Source organism: Pomacea canaliculata, linkage group LG13 (genome assembly GCF_003073045.1).
Source record: "Pomacea canaliculata isolate SZHN2017 linkage group LG13, ASM307304v1, whole genome shotgun sequence".
NCBI classification, from domain to species: Eukaryota; Metazoa; Mollusca; class Gastropoda; order Architaenioglossa; family Ampullariidae; genus Pomacea; species Pomacea canaliculata.
The window spans coordinates 971,807-990,026 of record NC_037602.1 but is presented as its reverse complement, the minus strand read 5'-3'; the positions used below and the strand labels follow the sequence as shown (position 1 = coordinate 990,026).

Below are 18,220 nucleotides of genomic sequence, written 5' to 3'. Positions count from 1 at the left end.
TCTCTATACTTCCCTCACGGACAAACCTCAGCCACTGACAAGTCAAAAACCTGTTTGATGATGAGCAGACACCGAGGGGACTGACCACCAACAAACGGTACCTCGTATAAACAAATGTGTAAACAGCTCAGTCGTCTTAACAACACTTGAATCGTCTCCCAGAGCAGGACATCAGACGACAGACACACAAACACAAAGAGTTGTCCAAGTAGAAGATGAGGATTTTTCTTAAGTAGTCTAATGTCTCAAATATTTTACAACCATCCTTTTTGGGTTGACAAGTGTCACCTTTGTTAGATGTACTTGCAGGTGTGCTGGAGAAAGAGGTAGACAAAACAAGCTACTGTGTGCTGGTGCTGAACATATATTTGCATCTCTTTGTAAATGCCTGGGTACAAATCTTAAATCTTATATTCTAAAAAAATAGCTTTCCACTACAACGAAATAATAACATGAAATTTGTTGGTTTTGTGTTTGGTGAGAACTAATCAAAGATAGGTAAACAATCTCAAAATACACACGCAAAGGACGTGGTTTTGAGAGAAAATATTCATTTTCAAAAAAGTTTTTTTTTCTTCGATATAAATATAATTTTCTGGGAAATAAAATGAAAGAGACCATTGTAATTGTAGTCACCATCTTAACAGTTAAGAGTATGTTTAACAAATGCTTAAAAGAGCGCAGTCATGTTTATCTGGGGAAAATCAACAGCATCTCTGAAAATACTACAATGGTTGTCACAAACATTGCTAACAGTAAATATATGTGTGTGTGTGTGTGTGTGTGTGTGTGCTTGTGTGTGTGTGTGTGCTTGTGTGTGCGTGTGCGTGTGTGTGTGTGTGTGCTTGTGTGTGCTTGTGTGTGTGTGTGTGTACGTGTGTGTGCTGGTGTCCATAAGCAGGAATGAAAACCTGTATACTCATATCTCTGTAAATGTTTGGGCAGCTAATATTACATCTGATATTCTAGAAAAAGGATAGTTTACCATACAGCGTGTGTCTGTGTGTGTGTGTTCTCACAGGCTCACATTCGCCCACGCTTAGTTAACGGAAACGTCTTTTATAAGTCTGTATCATACGTGTACAGAGTGTATTATAAAGGTAGAGTGATCGCTGTCACCAGTCTGACATAACGGTCGTCATGACCACGTGGACACAAGTCCCGGTGCTCACCACGTCCGAGCAGACCGTGTGGGACATGAAGCAGCAGCAGTACAGCGGCCAGTGTCTGGTGGTACACCACACTGATGTACATACATCCACCAGTCAGGACAACAACACCTACAAACAGGTGAGAACAGCTGGTGGTACAGCACACTGATGTACATACATCCACCAGTCAGGACAACAAACAGGTAAGAAAAGGGTGTAGATAAGTCTAGAGCAGACCTACCCAGAAGTCCTCCTCATTCTCTTGTCCGAACTCCAATGTACGTGTGTGGGGGGTTGGGGGAAGAGTACCTACGTGCGTGCGTGTGTAATCAGCGTCACGTGATATCTGTTAGCTTTTCTTGCCTGCTTTGTTGATATTTACCTATAGGCGTGTCCTTGTGTGCATGCGTAAACACCTGTATGTAAACCCAAAATATTCTTCGACAGCTAGAGAACTTGCATTAGAAGAAATAACAACTAGAAACTTGAGAACATCTGTCCAGTAATGTTTCTGTAACAGAATTTCGTTAGACACAACTATTTGCTGAGTTCACTGATGCCACTGCAAGAAATACAGATGATACTAACAATTGCAGTACCGCTCAGATTACAAGGAGCTGAGTAAGTGTCTGCCATCATGACTAAATCACCGCTTATGAGGCTATTCTCATCGACAACGACGAAACTCGTGAGAACCAAGACTGTGGTGTGTCTGTTGTACAAGTTTAATGGCATCGTCGTCTTTACTGTCCTCAAAGTAGAATAGATGTGACAGTTGACATGGGAGGAGAAAGAGTGAAGGAGGTAACGGTACTTGTAGCGGTTGCAGTGGTTGTAGTTGTGGTAGTCGACGTGCTGGCGGCTGCACACAAACAAATGACGACCTCAGTCACTCTCACAAAGGTCACCCATCCTGACATTTATTTCCAGGCCCTACACTGGACTACCATCGTTTGCTGCGGAGCAATCATTCCACTGCTGACCATCCTCGGTCTCCCTGGCAAAGTCCTCTGCGCCGTCGTCTTCTACAAACAGGGGCTAAGGGAGAGAATCAACCTCTGTCTCTTCGCCCTGGCAGTCATCGATATAATCGTTGTCATTGATATCTTCATAGCCAGCAGTGAACTCCTGTACAGGGAGGTAATCGGACCCTCCTGGATCTTCTTGCCGTACGTGTTGGGTGAGTTTGTTTGTTTACTTTAAGGTTTTTGGTGTGGTATGGGACGATCCTGCCACATTCTGGTTACCCTGGCAATTGGAAGCCAATCTGATGATGCTGAGAAGCCAGATCCTGTTCACCCTCCCCAATATTGTTGTCACCTTTGTAGTGGGGACGTGTCCTTGGGTCGCTGACCTTTCATACTTAGGGTTGTTCCTAGTTGCTTGAAACTATTGACCTGCTGCATACATTTCTTGTTGCCTTCCATGAAAGCAATGTCATGTGCGAACCGTAAGATGTCATCTGCCACCAATAAAGATATGTACTCATGTAGACTTTCTCCAAGATGGTAAAAGCTACAGGCCAGATACGAGCTTCCCACGGAGAGCTGCTGTTGTCCTAGATGGTCGTCTTAGACTCCCTGTGATGTTTGAGGTCTTGTGCAGATTCTCCATGACTTCAATCAAATCCTACTAGATAATTTTCTTCAAGACACAATACAGCCTCTTCTAAAGGCTCTATCAAATGTCTTGTTAAGGTCGACAAATTTCGTCAAAACAAGATATACAATTTATGTCCCTTTTTGTTTAGAGTTTGAGATCCATTTCTGTGCTTTGTCATTCTCCTAACCCAAGGTTTCATGTAAAGATTACTCAAAGATGATCGACAGGAGTTTAATGATAATTCTAGCATCACTTTGCTTGTGTGAATAGTTTGATTGATAGTTCTACAGTTATAGCGCATTCCTGGATTGAGAAATTAATATTATAATAAACACCACAATTATCTTATATTTTATATTTTGAACTAACTGTTGCTTACTTTCCAAGGTATGAAAGGTTCTGTGTGGGCCTCGCACTTCCTGTCGGCTGTGATCGCCAGTGAGCGGTGTTTCTGTGTCGTCAGTCCCTTCCACGCCAAGAGGCTGCTCAAGACGTCCACCATGGCCGCCATCATCGTCGTGGGTTGTACCCTGTTGACTGCGGGCATGTGCGCTATCGTGGTCCCCAAACATATCCCCGCGTGTAGGTTCGATCCCCTGACTAACATCACTGACAATATCATCTATGTAACATTGTAAGTGTTACAGACACAAGAACCACACACGTATTCTGTGTCCACACGTGATTTTTCAAGCCACAAAACACAAACATCTACCTGCGTGTTTCCCAAATTTTAAGCTAGGCCCCTCAATAACTAATCCTTTTCATGCTTCCTTTACTAATAATTTTTGTTTCAGCGAGAGATTTGGCCTTGACAACTACTGTTATATAGTTAATAAATATGAAAGGAAATAAAGGTTAGGTGTGAACATGAGGGGTCAGCAGTGCCACAGGCACACGATGTCTGCTTGTCATACAGTCAGCCAGTGTCGGCCACACCAGCACACAGAGTGATAAATAGTTTACAGTTAGTAATGTCTGCTTTTGATATACTCAAGTAATTAACATACACTGTAACTCGATAAACGGAATGATGTATGTCTAGGTATTACCTGAAGAACCAGACTATTATTGACATCGTCGACATCTTCGTCTACGCCACTGCGTTGCCAGGGATCTTCCTGTCCGTCATCATCGTCACCACCGCCATCACCTCATCAAGCTTCGAGCAGCTCTCGCCTGGCGTCGATCAGTGATGTCCATCGCAACGACGACGACGACATCCCCTGAGGGTCAAGGTGACCTGAAGATGACCCGCAAGGAGGCGAGTGTGACCCGGATGCTGATGGCCACGTCTGTCTTGTTCATCGTGTGCATCACACCCAACTTCCTGCTGCAGGTGACCACGCTGGTGGTGCCGGACCTCAGCCAGACAGGCCGCTACTACAGTCTGATAGCCGCCTTCTGGAGGATTGTGGACAGCTTCTGGATGTTATATTCCTCCTTGACTTTCTTCGTGTATTTCAAAATGGGGTCAACGTTCAGGTCATCGCTTGTAGATATGTTTGGTCGTCAGAGGTTAAAATAATAGAGAACAACCTGTGAATAATAATAATAATAATAATAATAATAATAATAATAATAATAATAATAATAACAACAACAACAATAATAATAATAATAACAATAATAATAATAATAATAATAATAATAATAATAATAGAAAGAAGCAAATGTGTGTTTTTCTTGGCTCTTGATATAAATATGTAAGGTTAGTTGCAAAATACCAGGAAAAGCTTCTGTCTTCCTTCTTCTTCGGGCTTTTAAAATACATTTTATAGCTACTGGCCTAATGACAAGAAATAAATTAAAAATGTGAAATACCAAATGATATCTCTGATTCCCACATGTTTACCGTGTAGATGTGGGATATCGTGTCTGACATGAACCCAAAGTGTTCGATTTTTCTCACAACATTTGTGTTAATTAAAAGTTAGCACCAGACCACCATATTGTTTCCGTTTTAAGATGACTACAAGTAGGAATAAATAACTTACCCATGCAGTCACACGCTGCATATTTATGTATATCGGAGTGTATTAGACTAGTGTGACAACAGGGTGATGTCTTGTCTTCCTTGACAAACAGATGAACACATTCACTCAGAATCGTTACACACGTCCCTCCACAGATCCTGCCAGTGACAGAGAGAAGTAAAACTTGTATCAATGTCACAAAATGTTTCTAATCTCTTTTCCCTTCCAGTTAATTTATTGTTGTTATGAAAGATGTCATGCTTTACCAATTGTCAATGACCGGCTAAACATACCCCTCGTAAATAAAGAATTGTCATTGTCATTGTCATTGTCATTGTCATTGTCATTGTCATAGTATCGTCGGCTGTTATTATAACATTGACATCACCTTTTGCTGCTACAGTGTTAACGGACTTCACTCACTGACAGTGTTGTATGTGTGGACAGGTGACAGGTAGGTCGACATGCCTCGTGGTCTACTCAAGGTGCTTTATCTTACGAAAAAATACACTTCTGTAGACATGTTAGAGAGAAAACTATAATTTACACTAATTCTGAAGAGACTTCTCTTAATTTAAAAAATTAAACAGGTTTTCCTTTTATTGCAATTTTCAGACATCTTATGAGTATATATATAAATTGTCCAGCCACGACTCCTGCCAAAATGGTCCACCAATTTCATTTTCAAAATTTGTATAACATACATTTCAGACCACTAATATTATCATTAAAATACTGTAATTTCATTTTCATTTGAGACTTCTCCTCGCAAACGATTGTATCTTAAAAATTCCGTAACCACTCTGTCTTTCCTGATTATAAAGAAAATAATCAATGTCACGAAAGAGCAGCAATAGGTTTATACTGAGGGTTTTACACTTCTGTTGTATCCACGAGACGGGCGGACACGCGGGTAAACTGACTGACAAATGAGAGAAATACAATTCCTCTACAGGAACATCTGTTTAGCTACCTACTGGTGTACTTACCCTTCCGCTCCTAGTAAAACGCCTTGTCTATACTTTGTTTTGCTTCCGAATTGAGTATGTATTGAAAACAGTCAAAACTGTGGAATAACTTGTTACATTTGTTATCACTAAATAGTCACCGTTAAGTTTTACCTGCTACTGTCTGTACTAGAGACAGAAAATGTGGTAAAAACTTACACGTGGCACAAATCAATCCCGCTGTACCTGGGAAAGTAAAATAATAATAACAACGATTGGTTCGTGATTTATTATGAAGTTTTTTAGTGTTTGTATGTGTGTACAAGAGCTTGAGTGCGTCAACGTGTGTTATGCGTATGTCACTATCTACACAAGAAACTTTGTAAGTGCTGGTGTGCTCAATCTATAATTTGTCTTTTCTAATAACAGTGTGTCCTCCTTCCTTCTTATTGAGTTGTTCGATGTCTGTGTGTGTGTGTGTGTGTGTGTGTGTGCACATCATAAAGACGTCTTTGCACAAAGATATTCGTTAGTTTTCGAATGTAAATATCACATTTCAAAATCTGTTATTTGTGACAAAATTTATCTTTCGGTACATAGCAATTAAATTGGTTTTCTCTGGTGCTCGGCTGTGACTACCTGTAGAAATATAATATAGAAATACATCAGTCAAAGCTAAAGCAATTCTATCTCACACTCACACACGAGTAAACAAAGCTTCAAAATAATGCCACTTAATTGAAGAAAATAAGAGAAAGTAAAATAACAGGCACAGGAATAATTGCATTTACTGAAGTTTTAAGCAGATGGAAATATGTTGAAGGTGTTTATTATAAAACACGAGGAAAGTAAAGATTTCAGGAAATGAGCGAGATGAGCAAAACATTCAGGTAATCTCCACAGGTATGTCCACTCACTCTCTTTGATCTTTGGTGTACCTTTGATTTATGTTAGATTAACAATCTTGCCATTATTTTCTCTCGGTGTATTTATTTCTTACAAATGCAGTTTACTATACTCAGTAAGACATTAATGACTTAGACTCACCTGAGAGTTTTTTCATATACGACCTTTATGACATGACATATTTTGCATTCTTCCAGTAGGTGTTTTCACTGGCAAGAGCCACACACACCTGTCGTCATGGCCACGTGGACAGAAGTCCCGCTCTTGGAGAGTTCCGACAGAAATACCTGGAGCATGAAGCAACAACAGTACAGCGGCCCGTGTCTGGTGGTACAGCACACTGATGTACATACATCCACCAGTCAGGACAACAACATCTACAAACAGGTGAGAACAGCTGGTGGTACAGCACACTGATGTACACACATCCTCCAGTCAACAAGATCTCTCAAACAAACAGGTGAAACCAGGCTGGAGAGGAGATAACAAGCCTTAGAACGTGTCCAGTGTTTGTGCTGCATGAAACTTCAAATCAGTGGGATAATCCTCAATATATTGTCTCCCTTAAGTCGCTTTTGTTGTCCTCAAAGTGACAATAAGTGATGAGAGAAGATTGGATGAATAATAGTCGTGATGTGATTGTGGTTGTGGTTGTGGTTGTGGTAGTGGAATACATCGCTAGGGGAGGCCACTGCCCTCAAGCTTACCTCCCCTGAACTGCTTTATGTTCAGATTCAATACTGGATCCTCGTTGTTTGCTGCGGGGCACTCGTTCCCCTGCTCACCATCATTGGTATCCTGGCAACATCGTCAGCGCCGTCGTCTTCTACAGACAAGGTCTCAGGGAGAGAATCAACCTCTGTCTCTTTGCCCTCGCCATCGTCGACCTTGTCTTCGTTATCGTCTTTTTTTTATTTAACTCTGATATTTTCTACAATTTTATAAGCGGGTCCCCTGTGGTGTTAGTGAGATATGTAGGGGGTAAGTTGCTTTTCAATTTTACTGAATTTTAAAAGTTAGCTTTGTATCTAGAAACGTGTGTGTGTGTAGGGCGTGTTCGTCTGTGTGTCCAGTCATCCTGATCTTTGCGCATTAATTCGTGTCTACACAAAAACAAAATGTAATTGCCATTTGCATGCCATGTCAATTTTAATTCCAGACTTATACCACACCACGAAAGGAATACTTGTTGCCTTAATTAAGCAACAAGAGTAACACTCTTACTCACAAAGCTAAACATAGCCCCTGTTGTATTATTAAACTAGAAAGTGACAGCAACTAAAAAGTTAATCAATCCAGTCAACTATTTTGTTATGTTAAATTAAATTTGAAACATTTTATGTTTCTGATCATCTGCAACATTAAAATCGTGAAAGCAAACGCCGTTAATCTGTAGTTGATTAAATATTGCAACAGTTGTATCTCATCAAACAGCTTCGTCAAAGAAAGGATTGATTTACTAAATAAAACGATTTGTGTTGTTTGTTTTAAAGGTCTGAGAGGTTCTGTGTGGGCCTCGCACTTCCTGTCGGCGGTGATCGCCAGTGAGCGGTGTTTCTGTGTCGTCAGTCCCTTCCACGCCAAGAGGCTGCTCAAGACGTCCACCATGGCCGCCGTCATCGTCGTGGGTTGTACCCTGTTGACTGGGGGCATGTGCGCTATCGTGGTTCCCAAACATTTCAGTGTGTGTAGGTTCGATCCCCTGACGAACATCACGGACAGCATCATCTACGTCACCACGTAAGTTCACGTTGGACCTTACTGTGTAAGGTAAATGTAACCTGCATTATAATATAAAGCAGTGGGAAGAGGGCCATAACTCTAGTTACAGCATAAAAATACAAGGGAGATAAAAGTCAGATAATTCAAGGGATGAGCAGGAAATTATGGGGAGCTTTAAGACTTAAAAATGTTTGACAGAAAAAAAAGGAATATGGAAGGGGCCCATTAAGGGTGATTTTGATGGTTTGTCAGGCATCGAGCACAGCGATTGGTGGCCACACAATGTCCCCTTCACCGGATGAGGATCAATGCATTATGTCAATCAGAACTATGTTGTCTTTTATTTTTCAGTTATTACCTGAGAAACAAAACCGTTATTGACATCTTCGACATTTTTGTCTACGCCACTGCGCTACCTGGGATCTTCCTGTTTCGTCATCACCATCACCACTGTCATCACCGCCATCAAGCTTCGAGCAGCTCTCTCCTGGCGTCAGGCAACGGCTTCCACGACGACAACAACGACGAAGACTCATCCTGACGGCCAAGGTGACCTGAAGATGACCCGCAAGGAGGCGAGTGTGACCCGGATGCTGATGGCCACGTCTGTCTTGTTCATCGTGTGCATCACACCCAACTTCCTGCTGCAGGTGACCACGCTGGTGGTGCCAGACTTCAGCTTCACTGGCCGCTACTACAGTCTTCTCGTTTCTTTATGGAGAGCTGTGGACTGCTTCTGGATGATAAACTCCTCTTCAACTTTCTTTGTGTATTTTAAAATGGGTTCAAAGTTCAGGGACATGGTTAAGGACCATGTTAAACACTCGGAGAGGCAGCAGTGAAAATAGTCATCAGTGTTCTCTGAAGGAATAAGTCCGTGTTCTAAAACGAACCAACGAAGTGATGCGGATCGTGATGATGATGACATTTTTAGAGTATGTTGAACAATCGGTGTCTAAAGTATTTATTGTCCTTTAGATGGTTCCGGCAGTTTATGAGATGCAAGTAGCTGCCAGACCTTTAATTAAGAGACAGGAAATATGAACTACATGTTGGAGGCGGTAAATTATAGACGGTCGGCATCTACCTTAAAATTTCTAATAAAGAAATCGTTTCCCCGCGTTTCGCAAACACCGCTGTAGATGAATACTACACACGGGTACTTGTGTGATGCCATGGGTTTTACACTTGTTTGAGAAGGAAACCACATTGTCAATAACAAACAATAATCTAATCTTTCTGTGCCTTCAAGAGAACCAGATGATGCTACAAGAGGGTTTCACTATTCGCGCGTCCTTTTATTTTGTCAACACGAACATCTTTGCTGTTGTAGCGATGTTGTCATTGAAGGCATTCAGCTACCTCACTGTTATGTCAGATGTCAGAGGTCAGAGGTGATCAGACTACAGCATCCTCTCTCCTCAATGTGTTTCTATTCATCTAGGTGGTTGCCAGTATATTTCCACTTAAGTCTGTGTGTAGCAGTCTTGAGGTTCATGTTCTCCACTTCCAGGAGAAAGACCAGATCACAGAGGTCAGAGTTCGAGGCGTTGTATGAGGCAGCACCATGGTGCCCTCTATCGGTAGGAAGTGCAGTTTAGATGCAACTATGAGTAAACAATTGTACCACAATCTGACATTTAGTGCAGAAACAATTGAAAGCGTTGGAATACTAAAAAAAACTCTCAAAAAAATCTGCTTTAGATGATGTGTTTAAAGTTCTTTATATTTATATATATATATATTCCTGTTGTTCCTCGCCTGACTTACCTGACTGTTGATGCCGCTTATACCAAGTCCTTCTGACATCAGTATTACCTCATAGTTAGTACAGCTGTACAGCTGTTCTGTACCTGTGTTGTGTATTGTGTACTCTCATAAAGTTATCTTACAGTTTTCTTGTTGACGAATTAGTTTCTTTTTTCACAGAGAAAAGTACGAAAATGCTGCGCGATTCTGAGTAGTTACAAGTCTGGCACCAGGCACACACCGACATAGTTATGAAGCTGGAGTTAGTCCCGGGGTAAAATGGTGAACTCAAGGAGAACCTTGTTTCCGGAGTTATAAAGCGGTTTGCAGACCCCGCCCCACTACTTCAGGTTTCTTTACCCCAGAGCAGCTTTGCCACCTCTTATAACTACGGCTTTTGTACAATTTGATTAATTTTTTGCGTTTTTATATAGATTTCGCTTATTAATATCTTTTATGACAATTAATAGGCGCAAACAAATGACCCTAGGAGCAGGTAATCGTAGGAGATGCGGGCTGTGGAGGTTTTTGTCAAACGAGGGAAGTTTTGACAGACTCCACGAGTGACTCCAGAGACGGCAGTACTGAGAGGTCAACGTCTGTCACCTACAGGTGGCGCCTTTTCTTATATATTTGTAGGAAATATATCATTTTATAGATATAATTCTGTGGATTCAGACAACTTCAGGTCCAGTGACTGAACGCAGCTTTGTGAGTGAGCGCGTGACAGTGACAATGTCAGTGACAGTGACAGTGACACAAACTGTTGGTAGTACAATATTCATTGTTAGAAGTGTCATGTAATTCTAAGTATTAATCTTTGTAACTGGGTTAAAATATTGTTTCCATTACTTTTATCGGTTATTTTTTACTCAGCGAGTGCTGAAACATTTCTTGTTATAATTAAAACTTGGGTCTTATAATTTTATAATTATGTAATTATGATCTTATAATTTTGTGTCAATTAAAACTTAGGGTCTGCAAGAGGAAGATGTTGTTGTCTTTGTTCTGACAAGGATTTCTCTAATGTCCGGGTGGCTGCGTGAGTGTTGGGCGTGCATGTGAGCGTGTGACACAAACACACTTGCCAACAAGACTGTATGTATAAGGACGCCTTTGTGTCTGTAAAACCACTTTGGATACAATCAAGCCAGCTGTTTCTAGGAAAGGCATTTGCTATTCCTTCTGACAAAACAATTGACTAAAACTGTCCTTCCTGCTTCGTTAGCGTCAACTTCTTGTACAGACGAGCAAACAAACAGATGAACCGCCACACAGACTTCATAAACGTCTCTATATTTTCTCAACATACACACAAAATAGATTATTTTTTGCACATTTTCAAAGCAAAAACTACCAATTTATATAAATAATAAAGTATTCCACAAAATGGAATAGATACATATAATTGTAGATATTTACGATTTCAACAAAGCAAACTTTAATGAATCTACTGCTGTAAACTGCTGTAAACTGAGACCAAGGCACTCGGTGAAAAAATCTGAATAATTCTCACAAGAAACATCGATGACTATGTGTATTTGTTTTGTTCGGACTTGTGTGTGTTAGGCATGCTAAGGACTGACCTCTTTTTTTTTTATTTCCTCCATTGCACTCACTCTCATCTAAAACATTAAATGTGTGCTTGCTCTTAATGGGATTAGAACATTTACGAGCGACTAAGCAATTAAGACATTTGGAATGTCAATAATAGAATACTTTGGTGTTCTGAGATATTTGCAGTGAATTTTCACTTTTTCCACCAAAATGTCCGAGCTCTGTATCTTTGCTATCGACTTTACACAAACTCATTCAAGTACCATTGTGATGCGCGCAGCGTCTTGAGGACATCGACTGAAGGCTCCAGCCGGACCCAGGGACATCTGTCGTCATGGCAACATGGACACAAGTCCCGGTGCTCACCAGATCCCAGCAGACCGTGTGGGACATGAAGCAGCAGCAGCAGCGCAGCGGCCCGTGTCTGGTGGTACAGCACACTGATGTACATACATCCACCAGTCAGGACAACAACACCTACACACAGGTGAGAACAGATATGTGATAGACGTGATATGTCTTCTTCTTCTTCTTCTTCTTCTTCTTCTTCTTCTTCTTCTTCTTCTTCTTTCCTAAACCATTTTAACACCAGTGATTACTTAAAACTCAAAGCTGGCTGTAGATGCCACTGGCATGGACATCACAGTGTACAGTAGCAGGAGGAAAGGGGACGTAATGCAGCGCGTGGACAAGTCACGGACGTCCTTCGGTTACGTCCCTGGAATTTCGCCGTCGCCCATAGTCCTCCCATGTAGACAACATTCAGCAGTGACAGATAAGGCAAAGAAAATCATTGTTGTATACATATACACCATGTCGATACACAGCATTCTAAAGACTGAGAGAAGTTTAATATTTACAGCAATATTTAGCTCCAGAGCACATGAGTGTAATGTTACCGCCACAGCAAATTTATTCTCGACATCGTCGACATCTTCCTTTACGCCACTGTGCTACCGTGGATCTTCCTTGTCATTCTCATCGCCACATCTATCATTGTCATCAAACTCCTCGCTGCTCTTGCCTAGAGTCAGCTGTCTGTCTCTATGGTGACAACACCAACCTTGGAGAAATCAGTGGAAGATGAAGCGGACACGAGGTTCAACAGGGAGGTCATTGATGCTCATCACCGGTACCGCCATGTTCACTGCACCATGTTCAAAGGAAAACTATGCAAACTAAAACCAAGTGGAAACTTTGTTCGACAACGCACTTGGCTTGTTCTAAAGATATTTACAAAGCCATTGACTGTATGGCGAGGTAAACTTTTGATATATTTGTCAGTAAACTCATTGAGCTGATAGAAAAATCATGTCGTGTGTATGCGGTGTGTGCAACAGCAAAGTTCAGAGAAAACATTAGGAGCAAAGCTGTGTGAACACTCAAGGATTGTACCATCAATCGTTTTAGTCGTTCGTGCCGACACTTTGCCTTTGGGGTAGATCAAAGATGAAACATCAGCAAACAGAAGAGAGGAAGTCCACAAATAATGTAAACAATCTAAGCTGTACGAAAGTGAAGATCGAATAATCAGTAAATATCAAAGTAGCTGCATTTTATTCTTGACAAAGGTTTAATAATTCGTAATTGTGAATATGCAAACCTCACAGACTCGACGATTGACTGAGTGAACACAATGTCAAACACACAACCGACACTGACTCCAATCTGAACACCGACACACAGACAGTTTGTACAACCTGGATTAAAACAAAATAAGAGATGAAGAAGAAAAAAAAAACCAGAAACTATATGAGTGTATTACTCTGTATGTGGGGGGTTGTTGTTTGTTTTTTGCTTGGTTTTTGTTTTTGTTTTGTTTTGTTTTGTTTTCACGAGACCGACTGTGAAAAAAATCAAAGATAAAAAAGCGATTTACTCAAAGAAAACTAAAATATAATCAAGAAACTTTCTTGCTTCTGTTAATTAAAGAAAATGTTTTTTTTTTCCATTGTGGACAAGAACCAATGTAATTATAACCAAACAAAACAATTTTCAAATGAATTTCCATCGGTATGACAGTTACAGCTCATCAACTATCATTAAAACATTGATGCCTCACCTGTTAAATGGTTATTAGTCTGGCAAACACCAGTCATTATCCAGCCTCGTGATTGCCGTAATGACTGTCACAATGTTGTCACAGCACCATGCACTCTACCCTTTCATCAGATGAGGACAATGACAGGCAGCATACACAACGATTAGGTGGTTTTTAAAGGACGGAGGTCAAAGCTGAAAGTAAAACTGAAATAATTGAATTATTTGATTATGTGCCCCATGATGTCTGCTTTACTGTAGCTGGTGTGTGCGTGTGATTGCGTGAGTGCGTGTGTGTTTGTGTAAATTATAAAATGAGTTTGTGCCAGCTCACCTGGTGGCCTTATATAAGCCACTGTCACTATCTGTCTAAACAAACAACAACCGCCAAAAGCTGTGTCTGCAGAAAACTACCCTGGGAAAAAATGTCATCTGTAGATTGGGAAGCTCACGTAATTTGAAAATATGTGAAGCTTTTGGTACCAGACATAAATATTTGTAGATAGATTTTACAGATAGAGATATTGTAGCTTTTAGTGCCACACTTCATGTGTTTTCTTCATTGTTCTGCTGTCAGATGACTGACGACTGAGTGTAAACACTCTGAACTTTGTTAACATTTCCTTGCTGTGCTGCTGGTTACTTGACTCACACTGACTGCAGGCTGTGACAGTCGTTGCCAGGAAACGCTGCCAGGGATGACACCAAGTTCCATCGCTTCCGTCGTCACAGATGTAGTAGCGATGGGGTCACGTGGGCTGGGACTTCATCCACCCGTGTCTCCGACATACAGCAGCAGCAGCAGTACACGGGTCCGTGCCAAGTGGTGCAGCACAGCGGTGATGCGTCTGTTGACAAGGATGACATCATGAGCGACCAGGTAAAAACTTCATCAGGTCATTTTATGGACGTGTATCTCACACAGGTGTCACTTTACCTCTAAACCGCATGTCAAGATCGGGTAGCCTTCTCCTGAAAAAAACATAAAGTCCTCCTAATTTGGAAAGTGAAATTAGATTAATCATTAAATTAAATGAGGAAGTGTTTAAGGAAAGTGGTACATTGGGCTAAAATGATACACACTGACCTTCTGAATGAACCAAATCGTCGGGTTGTGAAACGATGGTTTACTTACAATCCAGTCTCAATCAGTTTCTACCCGAGATGAATGTCTGCTGACTCTTTTGCGAAGAAAACAAACTGACTCTAATGACTGACGTAGGCGGACCAATGGACAAGAGCCAATCAAGAGATGCAGGACTAGTGCTGAAGTCTTGCGGCGAACCCATTGGACAAAAAAGTATTGAGCGATGCCATGACACAGTCAGCAGCTTCCCCATTGGTCAGCGTGAGCTTGGTTTACTCGCAGACAGACTGTGACACATGGGAAGTCTGTAGAGTGTAGACTGTGGACAAGCAGACGACAAGGATGTCAGCAGGACTCTCCAGGTTGCCTGGTGTCTTGCTGAAAGCAGACATGCGCTGTCGTTTGTGTATGAATATCTGAGAACACTCTTTTGCCAGTTCGACACCAAATCTCAACATCTGTGGGGCTGAAGGAAGATCATCCAGTCGTGCGATGTGACATTTTTCTTTGTGTTTCACACACACCTGATGTCTCTGTTCAACTAATAATGAAACATTCGACTCACACAATCTGTTGTCGATTGTCACTGGCACCCAACAAAGGGGGAGTGTGTAAAACTGACCACTCACCTCCGCCCACCCCACACAACACACAACTTCCTAGAATTTCCAGAATTAGCAGCACGGTCCTCACACATTGTATGTCCAGCTACTCTTAATCAGCAAGCATTCATGTAGAAATTCAAAACACACTGCAGGACCTCCAAAAATACCGCAGAACCTCCTATAACCACAATAATAAATGGTCTTGTAACACCATGCAAAGTAAATCTTACGCAAACAATTCAACAAAAAGATGAAGATGACAAAGATCAGAGAAGTCTCAAAGATTGACAGACAGTAGTGACAACAAGCAATCAACAGCTGGATATCGTAGGGTAGACCAAAAACAATGCAAAAGGGAAGAAAGAACGAGAAAGGTCAGGTTTAATGAAGGAATGGATGTGACGGTTAGTAACCCTCGTATACTCATTTCCCGACCCACACCTACATGAACGCTTGGACCACATTCACTGAGGGGCCACTGAGGCGGACAAGTGAAACCAGCCTAAACAGTGAAACAAAAGAAATGTTTAAACCGTTTCAGTTTGAAATTTGTTTCCTATCCATGCTAAATGTTCTTTGAAAAGACATCGTATGTCTGTAGGCTTAACAACATTTTCTTCATACGCGCTAGCTACACACACTGTCATTAGTCGATCTTCCAGAATCGTTGCTAATGTCAGTTTTGAAACCATCTTTATTTAGAAAGTTTATCTGCGATGTAAGCGTGTGCCTACCACTGCCACCTTTGTTTTTATCTCTGTGTGAGTGTGTGGCAAGCTTCCCTTAATGTCTTTCCCTGGATTCAAGATTTCTCCCAGGACTGTCGTCTCGCTGAGTGTCTTTGCTCTGTTCAGACCGAGTACTGGATGACCATGGTCATCTCTGCGGTGCTCATTCCGGTGTTCACCGTCCTCGGTCTCCCTGGCAACGTGCTCAACGCCGCAGTCTTCTACAGACAGGGCCTGAGGGAGAGAATCAACGTCTGTCTCTTCTCCCACGCTGTCGTAGATATTATCGTCGTCGTCGTCCTGTTTCTCTCCTACGGCGAGCACGTGTACAGGCAGCTGGTGGCGCCCTCCTTCGTCATGCTGACCTACCTTCCTGGTGAGTGTCTCTTCAATCCTCGTTTTATGATGCGTGTTGTTCATGAAGCAGGAGGGAAGGAAAAGACCCAAGTGTCTATAGGGTAATGTTGGATCTCTCACCTTTGACTTCATGAGTCTTACGATAGGCAACGATGGTGTGCTTCAAAATATTTTACGCAAATTTCTTCGCTTGTAAAAAAATTTGGTTTTGAACATTTCACAGCTACGGGCACCATCTAATCCTTTTTGTCTACAGTGTCTATAGTTCCTCCAGTGTGTGTTCATGTTTACTGCGCATGCGCTGCTAACAGGTCTCACGGGTTCTGTGTGGGCCTCGCAGTTCCTGTCGGCGGTGATCGCCAGTGAGCGGTGTTTCTGTGTCGTCAGTCCCTTCCACGCCAAGAGGCTGCTCAAGACGTCCACCATGGCCGCTATCATCGTCGTCTGCTGTCTCCTTCTCATCGGAGGCATGTGCGCTGTCGCGGGTCCCAAACACACAACAGCCTGTAGGATTGATCTCACAACAAACATCACCGAAGAAATCGTTTATGTAACACCGTAAGTATCTAGAAGAGAAATAAGAAAACACTGAGATGTTATGGTTTGACAATAGGGATGTAGCTTTAAAAAAAACATTTACTGTTGGTGGACGGCTGTCTGTCTGTATGATGAGACCATCGCTGAGCCTCTTCCCAAGTTCTCCGCTGTTAGTCTCAGTAGTTATTGTGTATTTACTACATCCGACCTGACAATCAGGAATTTCTATTTTTAACTAAATTGACAATTTAGATGTTGTGATGTTTAACTAGATATTACCTGAGGAACAAATTTATTTTGGACATCGTCGACGTCTTCGTCTACGCCGCTGCTCTGCCCGGAGTCTTTCTCGTCGTCATCATCGTCACAACGTGCATCACCGCCATCAAGCTGCGCGCTGCTCTTGTCTGGCGTCGGTCAACGACATTCAAGCCAACAGCAAAGTCTCCCCAGACGATGAAAGACGACCTGGAGGGGAAGATGGCGAGGAAGGAAGTTGGTGTGACTCTCATGTTGCTGGCCACCTCCATGTCCTTCATCGTGTGCATCACACCCAACTTCGTCTTTCAGGTGGCCACCATCCTCGTTCCAGACCTGAGCTACTCGGGGCGCTACTACAACCTCACATCCGCCTTGTGGAATCTTGTCTCGTTTTTCCGAGTAGTCAACTCCTCTGTAAATTTCTTTGTGTATTTTAAAATGGGTTCAAAGTTCAGGGAAACGGTTAGACTTATTCTAAAATGAGTAGCATAAGACTTCATTTCTATGCTTTAGATCAGCTAATAATCACAAGTAACATTTTATACGAAAGCTGTTCACGTGCAGCTTGTGTAGAGAGATTTGTTGCATGTACATTTTAAACCGGACTTTACCAGACACTGAAGTCTTAGCAATAATCATTCCCTCTCTAGAATACTTCTTGTGTGTCGTCAGAGGAATCATCGATTATCTGTCTTTTATGGAATCTGTGTGTGGAGAATTTACTATTAGTTGAGAACGAGACATTGCAAGTACATCAGGGACGTGTGTATGTGGATTGCTGTCTGTCCGTAGTCTCGGCGAGCCTAAAAATGAATGTGACTAAACCGGAAGTATTGTATAGACCAGCCTCATTCCAGTAGTTAATCTGAAACGCGGTTAAACCAGCAACTTTGTGTACACACCAGCCTCGTTTTGTAATTAACTGGAAAAAATTGTTCGCAAGCAGTCTTATAATACAAGTTCCTGAGTACATTGAACGGGTCCATAAGCTGTAC

The 18,220-nt window shown here is 41.8% G+C and overlaps 2 protein-coding genes across 2 annotated transcripts; both read left to right on the top strand.

Annotated features, from left to right (window-relative positions):
* The first annotated feature begins 1,085 nt into the window (after positions 1-1,085).
* Positions 1,086-4,289, top strand: LOC112554728. The gene is made up of 4 exons (XM_025222709.1): positions 1,086-1,290; positions 2,082-2,331; positions 3,141-3,387; positions 3,799-4,289. Exons 1-4 carry the CDS (start codon positions 1,141-1,143, stop codon positions 3,947-3,949), a joined length of 798 nt encoding a protein of 265 aa, XP_025078494.1. The 5' UTR covers positions 1,086-1,140; the 3' UTR covers positions 3,950-4,289.
* A 7,655-nt stretch (positions 4,290-11,944) lies between these two features.
* LOC112554334 (putative G-protein coupled receptor F59B2.13) lies at positions 11,945-17,708 on the top strand. Its single transcript, XM_025222072.1, has 6 exons — positions 11,945-12,097; positions 12,639-12,860; positions 14,324-14,530; positions 16,197-16,446; positions 16,739-16,985; positions 17,237-17,708. The coding sequence occupies exons 1-6, from the start codon at positions 11,945-11,947 to the stop codon at positions 17,706-17,708; spliced, it is 1,551 nt and encodes a 516-aa protein (XP_025077857.1).
* The last annotated feature ends 512 nt before the right edge of the window (positions 17,709-18,220 follow it).